Source organism: Cryptosporidium hominis (genome assembly GCF_000006425.1).
Source record: "Cryptosporidium hominis TU502 chromosome 8 CHRO018131, whole genome shotgun sequence".
NCBI classification, from domain to species: domain Eukaryota; phylum Apicomplexa; class Conoidasida; order Eucoccidiorida; family Cryptosporidiidae; genus Cryptosporidium; species Cryptosporidium hominis.
Genome location: NW_667305.1, coordinates 1571 through 15169, shown reverse-complemented (window position 1 = coordinate 15169; position 13599 = coordinate 1571). Strand labels below are relative to the sequence as shown.

Sequence of the window (13599 nt, the reverse complement as noted above, 5' to 3'; positions counted from 1 at the left end):
ATGCAAATTAATCCCAATTGATCCATCAAAACTTGATTCAAGATTATATGTGAAATAAGCATAAAATAACTTGTTTTCTAAGTATAAATTCGTGAAGGATAGTTTACTTAAACTAGATTCTATATCTGGAGCGAATTTAAACTTCTTGTTGAAGTTATAATAAATATCAAAGAATTTACTGAATATTATTTTGTCCATGGTACTCAACTTGAAACATAATAAGCATCCCACTCCAATTAACTTTGTTAATAAAATATATTGATAAGCTGTAATATCAGATTGCATTGAAACTTTCTCAATAAAAATGATCAATTTACTTATTATTGTTTTAGCATCAATTATTTCTTCAAATTCATATTTCCACATTTTTTCAGCTTGCAAACATAAGATAAAAAGTTCCAAACTTCGTTCATTGAGATTATTTTTCTTTTTTAAAATATTTGACTCGATATAAATCTGGAAATCTGAATAATTGCAAAGAGTGTTTGAAATAAAATTATTTGGAAATATTTGAAATATTATATCACTTATAATTGTTCCCAGCTCGTTATTGGGGATTATTTCAGTAATAAAATTGCTTCGATAATTTTCCAAAGAAAAACAGTCATCAGTAAATTGAATATCAAAAATTTCATTAATATTACTGAACATAGAATTTGTTTCCCTTAAATACTTCATAAGTTTCTTTCTAAACAAATTTTTCGAGTTAAAATAAAAGCTTTCATATAGCTTGAATATTTCTTCTATATCAAAAAGTTTAATAGCATCATTAAGCATTTGAATAATCTTTTCACTCGAATGACTAAGTTCTTGATTGTTCAAAATATAGCTTAGCATGTTTATTTTAAATTTGAATTGTAAATTTAATTTAATTGCATCTAAGCCATCTGCAAATGATGATCCACTGCAGTATTCATTGCATAATTTTTCTTTTACAATATCCAAATTAGGACAAAAGATAGTACGAAGTAGTATACAGTTGACATTCTCAAAATTAAATTTAAATATGCTCAAGTAACGAATAATTTTTTTAAACTTTACGGCTAGATCTATTTCCAAGCTTTCAATCAAATCTTCAGTACGATGCTCGTTATGCCAAATTTTAATTCCAAGAACAGCTGCCCATTTCACAAAACTCTCCCTTGAAATTAATGAATCTTGAATTTTAGACAGTATATTTTTTGCAGCTGTTTCAGAATCCCCCTTTGAACTTCCGTCCTCTTGAAAAAAGTATTCTATTTGCGCAATAATTTCCAATTTTAGTGAATCAAGATATTTATCTAACTTGTTATTTTTGTGAATTTGAATTAAAAATAATAAACATACAAATAGCCTAAAGTTTTTAAGTAGTGCATACCTTTGATAAATAAAGGTCTTTATTATTTTAAATATTGCCGTATTTGATTTATATTCAGCAGCTTTGCTGCAACGAGTTTCTGTTTCGTTAATAGGAAAACATAATTCAAGCGCTTCTAATTGATTGAGATCGAGTAGAGCATCCTCAATAATTATTCTCATTTGGAAATCTTTTTGTTTGAATGAAACATACCATAATAGCCACAGTTTTCCTGACAACTCGGGGATTTTGATAAATCCTTTTAAGTATTTGATCAAATATATTCTGATATTTCTATTTTTATCACAGATATGTTTTATTAGATATTGAATGCTATTATCTACTAATTTACTTGAATTTGATTCCTTCTGATTATTTGCAAGCCAAACAGAGACAAATCTAATCCAACTTTCACGCATATTGGGGCATGTAATATTTTTACTTTCGATAATAAATTTGATAAATTTCTCACTATAATATCCAAATTCTGACTTTTCAATTAAGATGTTCATAGCTTCTGTAATTCCTTCAAAAACTTCTGACCTGATATTAAGTTGTTTATCATTTGATCTGGAAAGCCAGAATTCTATTAGCTGGCTTTTTAGTAGACTTTCTTTGAACTCTCTTTGTTGGTTTTCTATCTTTGAGCTTTGAAAAACAATTTCATATTCCGATTTAATATCAAGTAAAATAAACTTCGTGACCATTTTTACTGTTTCAAGACGTAGTTTATCATTAGTTTCTCGAATTTCGCAAGCCATCTGACTGATCACCGATTGAATATACTCTTCATTTATACTTCCTAGAAAGTGGATAACATCAATGACAGCCATTTGTATATCTTTAAGTTTTTCAAACTTAATATTCTTTAATAAATCTGGAAATAATGTAGTCCTATCTCTCCACCAATAATTTTCTTTCTCATACAAATTCCTGAAATCAGAAGAATATCTTGCTTTGCATCTCAAAAACTTAAAGGATTCTGTTAGAATTGTATTAGTTATGTACGAAATCCCGCTAACTCCCACATTTGACAAGATAGCACTAAAGTGGAAAAGAAGGTCACGAATCTTCACACTCTTAGAAGATTTGAACAAATTTATTAGTTTCTTAAGAAAACTTAATGTCAGTTCATTCTTTGCATTAATCATTCCGGTATAGCTCAAAATGCTAGAAATTGCATACTTGCAAATATCTAGTAATTCAATATTTTTTTGAATAACAGAGTTCTCAAAAAGATCCAATAGCATGTCAAAGATTAAAAGTAACCGACTTTTGCTTAAGCTTTCATGAATATTTTCTATCAAGAATATCAATAATCTGGAACTATTCTCAGTAGCCCTTTCTATAGAGTAAATACATTTTGACCAAATTTTATTTGAACTATTTATTTTTACTTCATTCCCTTTCAAGCTCTCTAATATGCTTTCAATATGTTCAATCAACCCAAATAGAGTAATCTCACATATCATTTCAGTATTTGATTGTTTGAGGTTATTTTTAGGATTGTTTGATATATTTACACAATTTTTAAATTTAATTTTTTTCAAAAAGTTCGGTGAAACAGGAAGAGCAAGCCTAATACAGTCTAAAATACAGTTTAAAAGTATGCTTTTATAGTTGTTGAATGGCTTTTGTAAATCTTCTTGTTCTATTAATACTTCTAAAATTGGCAACTCGATATTTACGCTTAGGTTTGATAAACAGATACTTATTTCTCTTAATCTCTCAATACTAAGTTTATGATACCCTCGTGACTTGCTAGTCATTAAAATATCAGGGATATTATTGTATTCGCTCATTTCTTCATTTTTATTAGATAAAATTTGTACAATATTTGTGTTGAGAAACTATTTTTACATGCAGCTAAATTAGTCCCCACAAAGCGCCAAGTTAAGAAATTAATTGATTTTTCTTATTTTTAACAAGATTAAACTAATGATGAAGGCGAGCAATAAAAATAGGTATGTTTATAGAAATACGTATGCGCAATTAATTTCTGATTCAATTCCTCAGCATTATCGATTTTATTAAGAAAACCTCAATTGAATGTTTAAATGAAGATAGAAATTTCCCATTTAAAAATGCATTATTTCAAACTAATCTTGAAATGTTTTGTTCTTCATTAGATGATCACGAATTGCTAGCCAAATTCAATTTCGTTCAACCTGTGAATTTGACTGGGGTTTCATTCAAATTGTTAGAGAAAGATGTAATAGAAGGGTTTGGACCAAAAAAAATTAAACTTTTCGCCGACGCCACTTCTTACAGTATAGGAGATGCAGAAATAGAAAACGGAACACAAGAATTTGAGCTGACAAAGAGCCAGCTAATTAGTGGAGAATGCATTGATTTAAAAATGGTCAAGTTCAAGAATGTTAATTTCATTCAAATTTATATTTCCGAAAACTACGGTAATGAGAACACTAGAATTGGGAGAATAAATATTTATGGTGAAAAAGGTGATTTTGTAGACATTACCAAATGGAAGCCATACAGAGAAGAGAAACCTCCCCTAAGCTAGATACAAACCAAATTTAGTAAATAATCAGGTAGCACTGCATCCGATTCAATTTAACTACGAGATTTTTTAGGATACGTAAAAATTAGAATACTTGTAAATGCGTGGCATCACTATAAACGTACAATCTATCAGAATGGAAGGAGAATACTAACGACTCCTCCCAAACATGTAAACCTATTTGGCGTGCATCAAGTCTTAGATAAGTTGGCCCAGTCTCTACTTGAATTCTCAAATATAGGGCAAGTTAAGCCATATGGTTCCGAGAAGAATACGGTGAGCCAGAAGTGGAGATAATGCTTACTCGACCGGTCACCTGAAAATGTCTTTTTCGGGATGATCCTTCTAGTACATACAATCGGGCCTGATATCTTAACTTAAAGCTGATTAACTTGCCACCATCTTGAACAGACGCTAATATTACAAAATTGTTTAATCGCTCTAAATATTCAATAAGACAGTGCAACCTTGTAGAATACTTGTCAAATTTCCTAGACTTAATCGATGCTGTTTTCTGCCTCTGATGCCAATTTTACTGGATTTCCAGTGTTTCCATTCTTGCCGCCGCAGCCCATGGAACAACCATATGCACACCCATATGCGCATACAGAACCTGTGCAGCTGCTTTTTGCGCAGCGGCCACTTGAGCAGTTGCAAGAACTACTCTTAGATTCCGGTTTCTTAGATTCTGGTTTCCTAGATTCTGGTTTCTTAGATTCTGGCTTCTTAGATTCTGGCTTCTTAGATTCTGGTACTTTCTCGGAACCTAAATCTGGTACCTGGGCTAATATTCTGCGAGATGGACCTGTAGAAATAGGTGATGAGACGGTAGTAGTAGAAGTCCTTAGGCTAGTCGTGGCATATCTGGTAGTAGTGGTAGTAGTGGTGGTAGTAGTGGTAGGTCTTGTGGTAGTAGTGGTAGTAGTAGTGGTAGGTCTTGAGGTAGTAGTGGTAGTAGTAGTAGTAGTAGTGGTAGGTCTTGTAGTAGTAGTGGTAGGTCTTGTAGTAGTAGTGGTAGATCTTGTGGTAGTAGTGGTAGATCTTGTGGTAGTAGTGGTAGATCTTGTGGTAGTAGTAGTAGATCTTGTGGTAGTGGTGGTAGGTCTTGTGGTAGTAGTGGTAGATCTCGTAGTAGTAGTGGTAGGTCTCGTAGTAGTGGTAGATCTTGTGGTAGTAGTGGTAGGTCTCGTAGTAGTAGTGGTAGATCTCGTAGTAGTAGTGGTAGATCTTGTGGTAGTTGTAGTGGCTGGCCTCATGCACTCAGATCCTTTACACTTGGAGCCGTCGCAGTTAGTACCTTTACAACCGGGACTTTTACACGATGGTGCGGTGCAGACCTCCTCTGGTTTTTCGCGTACGCAATAATCTGGCTTTTTACAATTTGGCTTACCTACACAACGGGATTTATAGTAATCGCTGCTGCATGAACCTACAGTTCTTCCATCATACCCAACGATACGGGCAGGGATAGCCTTAACACCCCTACATCTAGCAGGGACGCATTTAGCACCTTCAAGATGGCAAAGGGAACTAGAGCACCCATCGCAGTGAACGCGACCGCACTTTCCTCCTACACATCTCGCAGGGGTACACTCTCCTCCGGTGCACTTGGCTGTAGTGCAACTGCATCCATTGCAAGATGGGTGGCATTTAGCAGGAGTACATTCTGAACCCTTGCATTTAAATCCATCGTATTCATTCCCATTGCACTTAGGCCCAACACAATATCCGCCTTTGCATGAACCCTTCTCACATCCAGTTTGGCTTTCACCTACGTTGCAAGAACCAGTCGTGCATGTTCCTGGTGTACAAGATCCAGGTTGACATTTTGGAGCAACACACTCATCGCAATAGCACCTATGTGAGCAATCACCAGCAACGCACTTTCCTTTTTTACATTCACCCTTGACACACTCGCCTTTAGAACACTCCTCCTTTGCACAGTGATGATTTGGTAATATTTCACGCTTAACACACCTAGCACCTCTGACCTTAGCAGGAGAACATGACCCTCCAGTGCAATGAGCGGGACGTGCGACGCACCCCTCGAGCCTTGGAACCTCTGTAGTGCATCCAACACACTTGGTTGAAGAACACGAGCCCGAATGGCAAGATCCTCCTACACATTTTCCAGGCTTGCATTCACCGCCTACGCAATTACCACATTTACACGAGCCCTTTTCGCATTTTGCATCAGAGCAATCAACCGTATGAATGGCAATGTGATTGCAATCTTTCTTAACACATGTCGCCTTGTAGCACATTTTAGGTGATCCGTCCTTGTTGCTGATGCATGAAGGACCAGAAAGGCATGATATTGAAGCGCATTGAGCGGGAGTATACGCCTTACCAGTTGCAACCTTGCTTAATATCTCCTCTGGAGTAGAAACTTGTGGATCTAATATCTCTTGAACATTAGGCATTTCATCATCATCATCTTCTATGTCCGAAGTGGCTTCTGCTAGCTTTCTATTTGGTGTTACCACCGGGGAGGGCTCTCTAGCAGAGGAATCATCAACATCCGACTCAAACTCATTAGTGGAAAAATCTCCGTTAGGGTCAACAACCATAGAAGGCTTTGAAAGGGTACCCATTGCTTTAGATTCTAAGGTAGTAAAGAATTGGAGAGCAGAATAATTTGTTGTTCTTTCGCGGTGTTCAAGAACGGAAACTGCAGTCCTCAAAATGTAAAGAGCCCTTTCTGCTTCTTTATCGCCTTCCTCTGCTCTCTTTACAACGACGGACCTGTGGAAATCCAAAAGATCTTTATTTGGCTCAGACATTATTACGCCATAACTACCATCACTCTCAACTATGAATGGGTCTTTAGTTTGATCTCTTGCCCATCTAGGAAGTAAAGGAGAATACTTATCAATGTGATATCCTAATGCAAGACTGTTTGCATTAATCTCGTCAATTCTTTGAGATTGGGACTCCACTTTGGAAAATACTTCGTCCGTGACCTCGTTAGCTGTCGATAACTCTTCGAATAAATCTTCAAAAACATCCAATTCTTGTTTGATATCAGAAACGAGCTTCTCGCGAGTTCTTTGAGCATGCTGTCGTTGATATAACATCGGAATTTTGTCAATTCTACCATGATTTCTCTCGATATATTCCAGCTGCGACTCAATCAGTGAGCGCTGCTCCTTCAAGTGGTTTTTTAAATCATCAAGATTCCTTGGTGTCTCTGGTGATTTACCTGGAATGGGATTTGGAGAGGCGTGAGCAATCAACATAAACGTAGTAGAAACAAGAATGTCATCTTCCTTGGCAATAACGAATGCGCGGGTATATATACTTTCATTCACTTCATCATCTAGAGAAAGATCAGATACAGATGCGCTTAGGTTAGACAGCTTTTCCCTCTGTGTCCTACAAAGAGACTTCATATAAAACAAGACTTGAGAATAGACCTTCTTTGCCTCTGTATCAGGTAAAGATGTTATAATTGGCTCGGCATCACGCAATAATGTTTTCTCAATATTATCAATTAGTTTAATATCCTCCTCACAAAAACCGACAATTCCCCTTTTAGTTGGAGAAATGAGAGGATAATAGAAAAGAGCGTCCTTAGTAAATGCTTGAGCTCCAGATGTTTGAATAGAAAAAGACCCTGGGGCCTCCTCTTTGAGAACAACATGAATAACTGAAGAAAGATCGCTTGTTGAATCTTCTGTACCAAAAATTTTATTCTTCAATTCCAAATCAGATGGTTTCAAATTCGGGGTAGTATATACGCCGGAATGGTCAGGCTCAATGGTACGAGTTGGTTGAATTCTAGATAGTCTGACTTGTCTAGGTGAAACATAATTGTTTGCACATACACCAACCAAGATGGCCAGGAGTGCAAGAATAATCAAAGTTTTCTTGAACATGTTGCAGAAAACTTTCCGGTAATTGTCTTAATATATCCAATTACAACTTTTACAGTTGAGTTAACCTTTATAAAAATACAAAAATAAATTAACTCGTCCTTAAATATTAAGTGAAGTAAATAGTTCGTCTGTGATATGCAGTGTTAATAAATATTCTATCCCTTCTTTTTTTTTATTAATAGATATATACGTATCCTCTAATTAGAACTATTAGTATCGTGTTACCCAAACTTTTACCCTTTGATACATAGGTATAAGTCTACCTTCATTCTGTTAATTGTATAATTATTTGTAAATAGTTATATTAAAATTATGTTTTTTATACGTATAATTAACTAAGATCGGTACTCTACCACTAACTTATATTATTATATTTTATACTCAGTTTATGCTGTTCTGTCTATAATTGTATTTAGATAGACACGCCTACCCAACCATTAATTGTGCCGCTAGTATCGAAAAAATAATTTATGTAAACGATTATTAATATGAAAAATTGCAGAGGCCCGCTAACTTTGCAAATAAACTAAATTGTGTATTTTGACCACTAGGATTGTATCATAATTGTTCGATGACTGCTGTATAATTATATTACGATTAGACGCTATAATTTTAATTCTGGTCCTTGTAAATTGTCGAATTATGAAAAGCAAGTCGCTCCCAACTTCTTTTAAACTTAAGGTAGCTGGCTATTAGCATTTTTCTTGTATGATTTGGCTTGATAATTACTTTTACTTTTAGATTACTCGAGTTTGTACCTTTCATTATTAAATCTACAGCAATTGGTTTTACAAATTTAGCATGATGAACTAATTAACATTTTTTTTCCTCAAATATAATTGGAGCTTCAGCATAGATAATAGTATAAACATTGTGTAACTAAAGAATCATTAGTTGTGAGCATGTCGGACCTAATTCATTATTAGTTATATGAATCGCCGCATATAGTTAAAAAATGCCAAAAATATAGTAGATTTAAATAATAACATGTTATTTGATTTCCATGAAAAAAAAAATAAACTTGTATCACGATTACTTATTCACAAGTCAAATAGTTGCGTTCAGAACCCTTTTGAATTTTCAAATAACACAAGATTGCGGCGAAACAAGTGATAATGCATTTTTTTTTCAATATAATTGAATATTTTAACCATTGCTAAGTAGCAAAAGTTACCTTTCTTGCAAAAATCGCAGAAAATGTCGAAGACAGTATCAAGTGAAAATGCATTACGGTAAAATTGAAAAAAAAATGTTATAATAAATAAATAGATTACTTACATTCTTTGCAAGATTTCAGATCCTCTAGGAATCGCAAATTCAAGATTAAACAGTAACACAGTAAACGTGTCTTATAAACTTATTGAAAGCATAAAATTAATTTGAATTCTTCGTGCTAAAACTAGCTAACTCGAAAAAATAAGCTATTTGATTCATATTTTAGATTAATTTTTCATAATTTGAAATTTAAACGGAATTAAAATTTTTAGGTTCGTTCTAGTTTCACTTAACTTATGAATTCCTAAAATAGCTGACGGCAAATTTTCCTACTACAATGAACTAATTCCGAAAAAAAAAAAACTTTAAGCAATTATATTATTTTCAATTAAAAAAATAAAGGAATTTTTTTCCTGCTATATCATTCTCTAACTTTATTCATTATTTCAAAGTAGTTTCTCGTCTTCTTTGAGAAAAAAACTTTCGTTAACTGGCTCCTAAATTTTTGTCTTAATGTGCGACTATTGTTTTTTCCAGATGGCCCAATATCTTGTCCATGAGTGGCTTTTCTTCTAGTCTTTTTGTATTTTCTGGAATAATATATTTTTGAAAAACCTTCATTGGGCTTTTCCATTATAGAAGGTACTTTAAATGCATCAGTAACAGATACAGCCCAAGAATTATCATACTCTGTGTAAAGTTTTCTTTCAGAAATATTTGGAATAAAATGAGGATAATGAGTGTGCAATACTCTTTGAGGATAAAGTGAGTCCGTTCTTTCCAATTCAATGTAAGGTTTATCGTTATTTTCATAAATAAATCCAGATGAAATCACCTCTTGACAAAAGTATGTAAGTAATTCATACGATTTTATATTTGTCTTTGAAAACGCAGCAATCTGTTGTACGCACCTTTTCTTATATCTCGGTATTTTCATTGAAAGCCACATTGGTATCATAACCGAAAAAAATTTTGCAACAGAAATCTCAGATACGAATTGCAGTTTGGCAGCACTAGAAAGAGCATAATACCCCAAAGATGAAAGCATCGATCTGATTACAAGAAAATTTCTTTCTGCAGAAATACTTGATAGAAACTTGTTATTTTGAATATTCAAAATGGTTGTTAATATTGCAAACCTTGCAAAAGCTTTAGGGTCTAAAAAACTATCTAATGGCTTAATTAATTTGTATGATCTATCTATTCTTTCTTGAAGTTCAGTTCTTAACTTTGAAAAAGGCCCATTACTGAATGGTCTTGAAATGATACAAGCTTCAACTTTCTCACATATTTCATCATAATATGGGGATACTTGGTTATCTGCAACAATAGATACTGAATTTTTGCAGTTATAAATGGAAAATTTTTCATTTTTGTATCCCAATGACATTATTGATGCGCCTATAATATCTTGTAAACTATAGCTCATGAGCATACCTGTAAAGAATGGAGCCATGCCCATATGCATACAGTGAATGATCTCTAAATACCAAATAGATGGAATCATACATATTTCTATCGCAAAGCTCATTAATCGCTGGTAGGGCTCAAATACAAGCTCGGGTAATGTATACTTGAAATGTTTGACTCTTGGGTACTGAATATTCGAGTTGTAATCTGAATTAGTCATATTTATTGAAATTCCTCTTCTAATGAAGCTTGAAACGGATTTTCTTTCTAATGGAATGTGCGTTGGAAAGTTGCCTGAGGGCTTTGAGGAACTAATTATATCCGGATTTTCGTCACAAACATCCCTATTTAAAGATATTGTAGCTTCCTTAAAATTTGTGTAATCATTCACAAAAGAGGTTCTAGAATCTAAAAGTAAATCTCCAGAAGAACTATCATATGCAGAGTTTACGCCTAAAATTAATTTTTGCCATCCATTGTCTGCCTCTATCCCAGGCTCTAATTTATAGCCGGTCAACTTTGATCCTTTGACCAAATTAATAGTAATAAAGGTTGAAATAAAAATATTAAGGTAAAGCATATTATATTAGGCTTCATTGTTGGTACATCGACGCAATAATTAGCAAAACTCAAAGTAGATAAAATGAAAGGTCTCTTTAAAGAAAAAAAATCTAAACTGGCGCCAAAATAGGTATTTTAAAATGCAATAAATCAAAGTTAATCTAAAAAAAAAACAAACAAATAAATTAACTATATTACTATATTGAACTGATAAATTACATTGGGTACTTCATTGTCCCTACTACAAGTGCCCCTCAGCATTCTGATTAGTAAACCACTCGCTAAATGTATGAATAGTTTTTCAATCGGGAAACAAATGTATTTCGCTCTTATCGCTAACTTTTAATTTTGAATGTCCATTGTCCGTACTTAATATATACATAATGTTTGAATGAATTCTTACCATCGGCGCATACAAATTTAACATACTATGTAGCAAAAATGCCTGAAATAACTCCTTTCTTGCATTAACTCGTAACAGTTCAAGAGAAAAAATCAGTAATTAAAGCAACATGCAGACAAAACTTGCTATATCTCCGAGAATAATATATACATATTATTGAATGTAATTACACTACAATTCAATAAATATTATGGAAGCCGAAATAGTTACAAAATATTATTTAATAATTATTAATATTGAATCAGGAGATTAGCTGGAATTTGTTAATTTTCAGGAGATAATTAAGCCAAGGATACATTATTTAGTAATATAATTTTCGTATTGCTGAAAAGTTCAAAGTTCGAAAAGATAAATAATGTTGCAAATGTTCTACTTACTTCTTTTCTTTGTCAATTTATTTGTAAAACTCCTAAAGCCAATCCTCGTAACTTTTCCTGTTTTTATCTTACGTAAGGAAGCATCCATTGATTTAGGTCCAATCCCACTATTGTAGTGGTCTTTTCGGAATGTTCTTATTAGTTTTTTTGATTCAAATACCTTTTGTACTCGTCCCGGTCTTACAACTTTAGGTTTACTTACTTCGATTTGTGCATTTATCCAAGATTCGTCTTCAGAATATTTCACGTCATCTGTAAAGTCTGGAACGAAAGAACTATATGAAGGATGCAGTATCCTCTGAGGCATAACAGCCATAGAATGTAAATTAGGATCAACATAGGATTCGCTTGTAGCATCAGCAACAAACCCTGCAGAAAAAATCTCCTTGCAAAATAACTCAAAAATAATTTCCTTGCCAACTTTGGCTTTATGAGAAAATTTAGCTAGTTTTTTGACACAGCCAGGGATTGAAAGCAATGATACTTCAAAAAGCATATTCAGAATTGTCTTTGTGAAAAATAATAAGACCTTCTTTTCTGACTCAAATACCCAACTTTGATGAGTAGATATCGCATAGTATGCCAAACTTGCTAGTGCTATTCTTATTGGGAGAAAATTTCTTTCAGGATAGATTTTTATATCAACGTTTTTATCTTTGATAAGTGATATTGAAAGTAAAACTGCATACCTATAAAATTCCATCGGCTTTAAAAACCCCAGTTTTTCCGGAATATGGCTATACGTACTTGCTATTCGAGTTTCGAATTCTTTCTTTTGTTTAGAAAAATATCGTTCAAAATGCTTTGATTCAAGGCATGCATGCACAGCAATACAAATTTCCCTATAATGCGGAGAAATATAATCATCAACTATTAATGATACTGCATAAAAACAGTTTTCCATTATGAAACGCTCGTCTTTATAGCCGATACTCATCAATGCTGCGCCAACAATATCTTGTAATGAATAGCTAAAAACCATTCCAAAAAACTTTGGTGCCATGCCAAGGTACATACAATGAATTAATTCTAAATACCAAGTTGAAGGAACCATACATTGTTCAATAGCAAAAGTCATTACTCTTTGGTATGGCTCTGGAGGTAATAAAACCAAGCTTCTTCTGAAGTGCCTTACTCTGGGGAAGTTAGACAACTTAATAGTGTCGGATAAATTCAAATCAAAAGTTCTCTTAATGTAATCCGTAATTCGATTGGGCTTAGCCTCTGTTGGAAGGTGAACAGGAACAGCTGATGTAGGGATAAAGAATTTATCAAAAATAACTTCACTTTCATAATGGTCACTACAGAAAATACGTTGAGGGCTATCGCATCCAAAGTATTCATTCGACTTAGTAGACAATGCACTCTCCCAATTTTCTCCTGGTTTTACATGATCAACAATCAGAGTAATAAATCTATTCCAAGTCGATTTTCGGCCAATTAACAATTTATCATCGTCAATATAATTCTTATCTTCATCTTTCTTTGGAGTAGAATCTGCGCTGATTGGTTTGGAGTCCGTTACCTTTGAAGTTTTGTCTTGTTCATCAATTTTAGCCGAAAATTCTCGTGTTGAATCGGCTATTGAAGCGGATTCAATATAATTGCAACAACTTATTGTAACAATTACTAAAGGCAATATTAAGAACAATATAGCTCTCATTCTTATTTTCCTTTCCAATATTTTATGTCATAGTTAATATCAAGGGCGGGAATTAATTTAATTTAATAAAATTATATAAAGTTTCGATAAAAACCTTTTTAAGTGAATAAATTGCATTGTTAGATATGGCCAATTATTAGAACTAATTTCTTTTACTTTTGTTAAGAGCCAACGTAATTCTCTCGGTAGGCTTCTTAAGACTTTCCCATGGGTATAAAATACTTCGAATATATTC

At 33.4% G+C, this 13599-nt stretch overlaps 4 protein-coding genes across 4 annotated transcripts; 1 reads left to right on the top strand and 3 right to left on the bottom strand.

The window, feature by feature from the left end:
- The first annotated feature begins 3446 nt into the window (after nucleotides 1-3446).
- Chro.80403 (thioredoxin-like, 32kDa; thioredoxin-related 32 kDa protein; thioredoxin-like, 32kD) lies at nucleotides 3447-3860 on the top strand. The annotated part of the gene is made up of 1 exon (XM_661644.1): nucleotides 3447-3860. One exon carries the CDS (start codon nucleotides 3447-3449, stop codon nucleotides 3858-3860), a length of 414 nt encoding a protein of 137 aa, XP_666736.1.
- Nucleotides 3861-4354: 494 nt separating this feature from the next.
- Chro.80404 (hypothetical protein) lies at nucleotides 4355-7735 on the bottom strand. The annotated part of the gene is made up of 1 exon (XM_661643.1): nucleotides 4355-7735. One exon carries the CDS (start codon nucleotides 7733-7735, stop codon nucleotides 4355-4357), a length of 3381 nt encoding a protein of 1126 aa, XP_666735.1.
- A 1636-nt stretch (nucleotides 7736-9371) lies between these two features.
- Chro.80405 (hypothetical protein) lies at nucleotides 9372-10940 on the bottom strand. Its single annotated transcript, XM_661642.1, has 1 exon — nucleotides 9372-10940. The coding sequence occupies one exon, from the start codon at nucleotides 10938-10940 to the stop codon at nucleotides 9372-9374; it is 1569 nt and encodes a 522-aa protein (XP_666734.1).
- Nucleotides 10941-11693: 753 nt separating this feature from the next.
- Chro.80406 (hypothetical protein) lies at nucleotides 11694-13364 on the bottom strand. The annotated part of the gene is made up of 1 exon (XM_661641.1): nucleotides 11694-13364. The coding sequence occupies one exon, from the start codon at nucleotides 13362-13364 to the stop codon at nucleotides 11694-11696; it is 1671 nt and encodes a 556-aa protein (XP_666733.1).
- Between the last annotated feature and the right edge of the window lie 235 nt (nucleotides 13365-13599).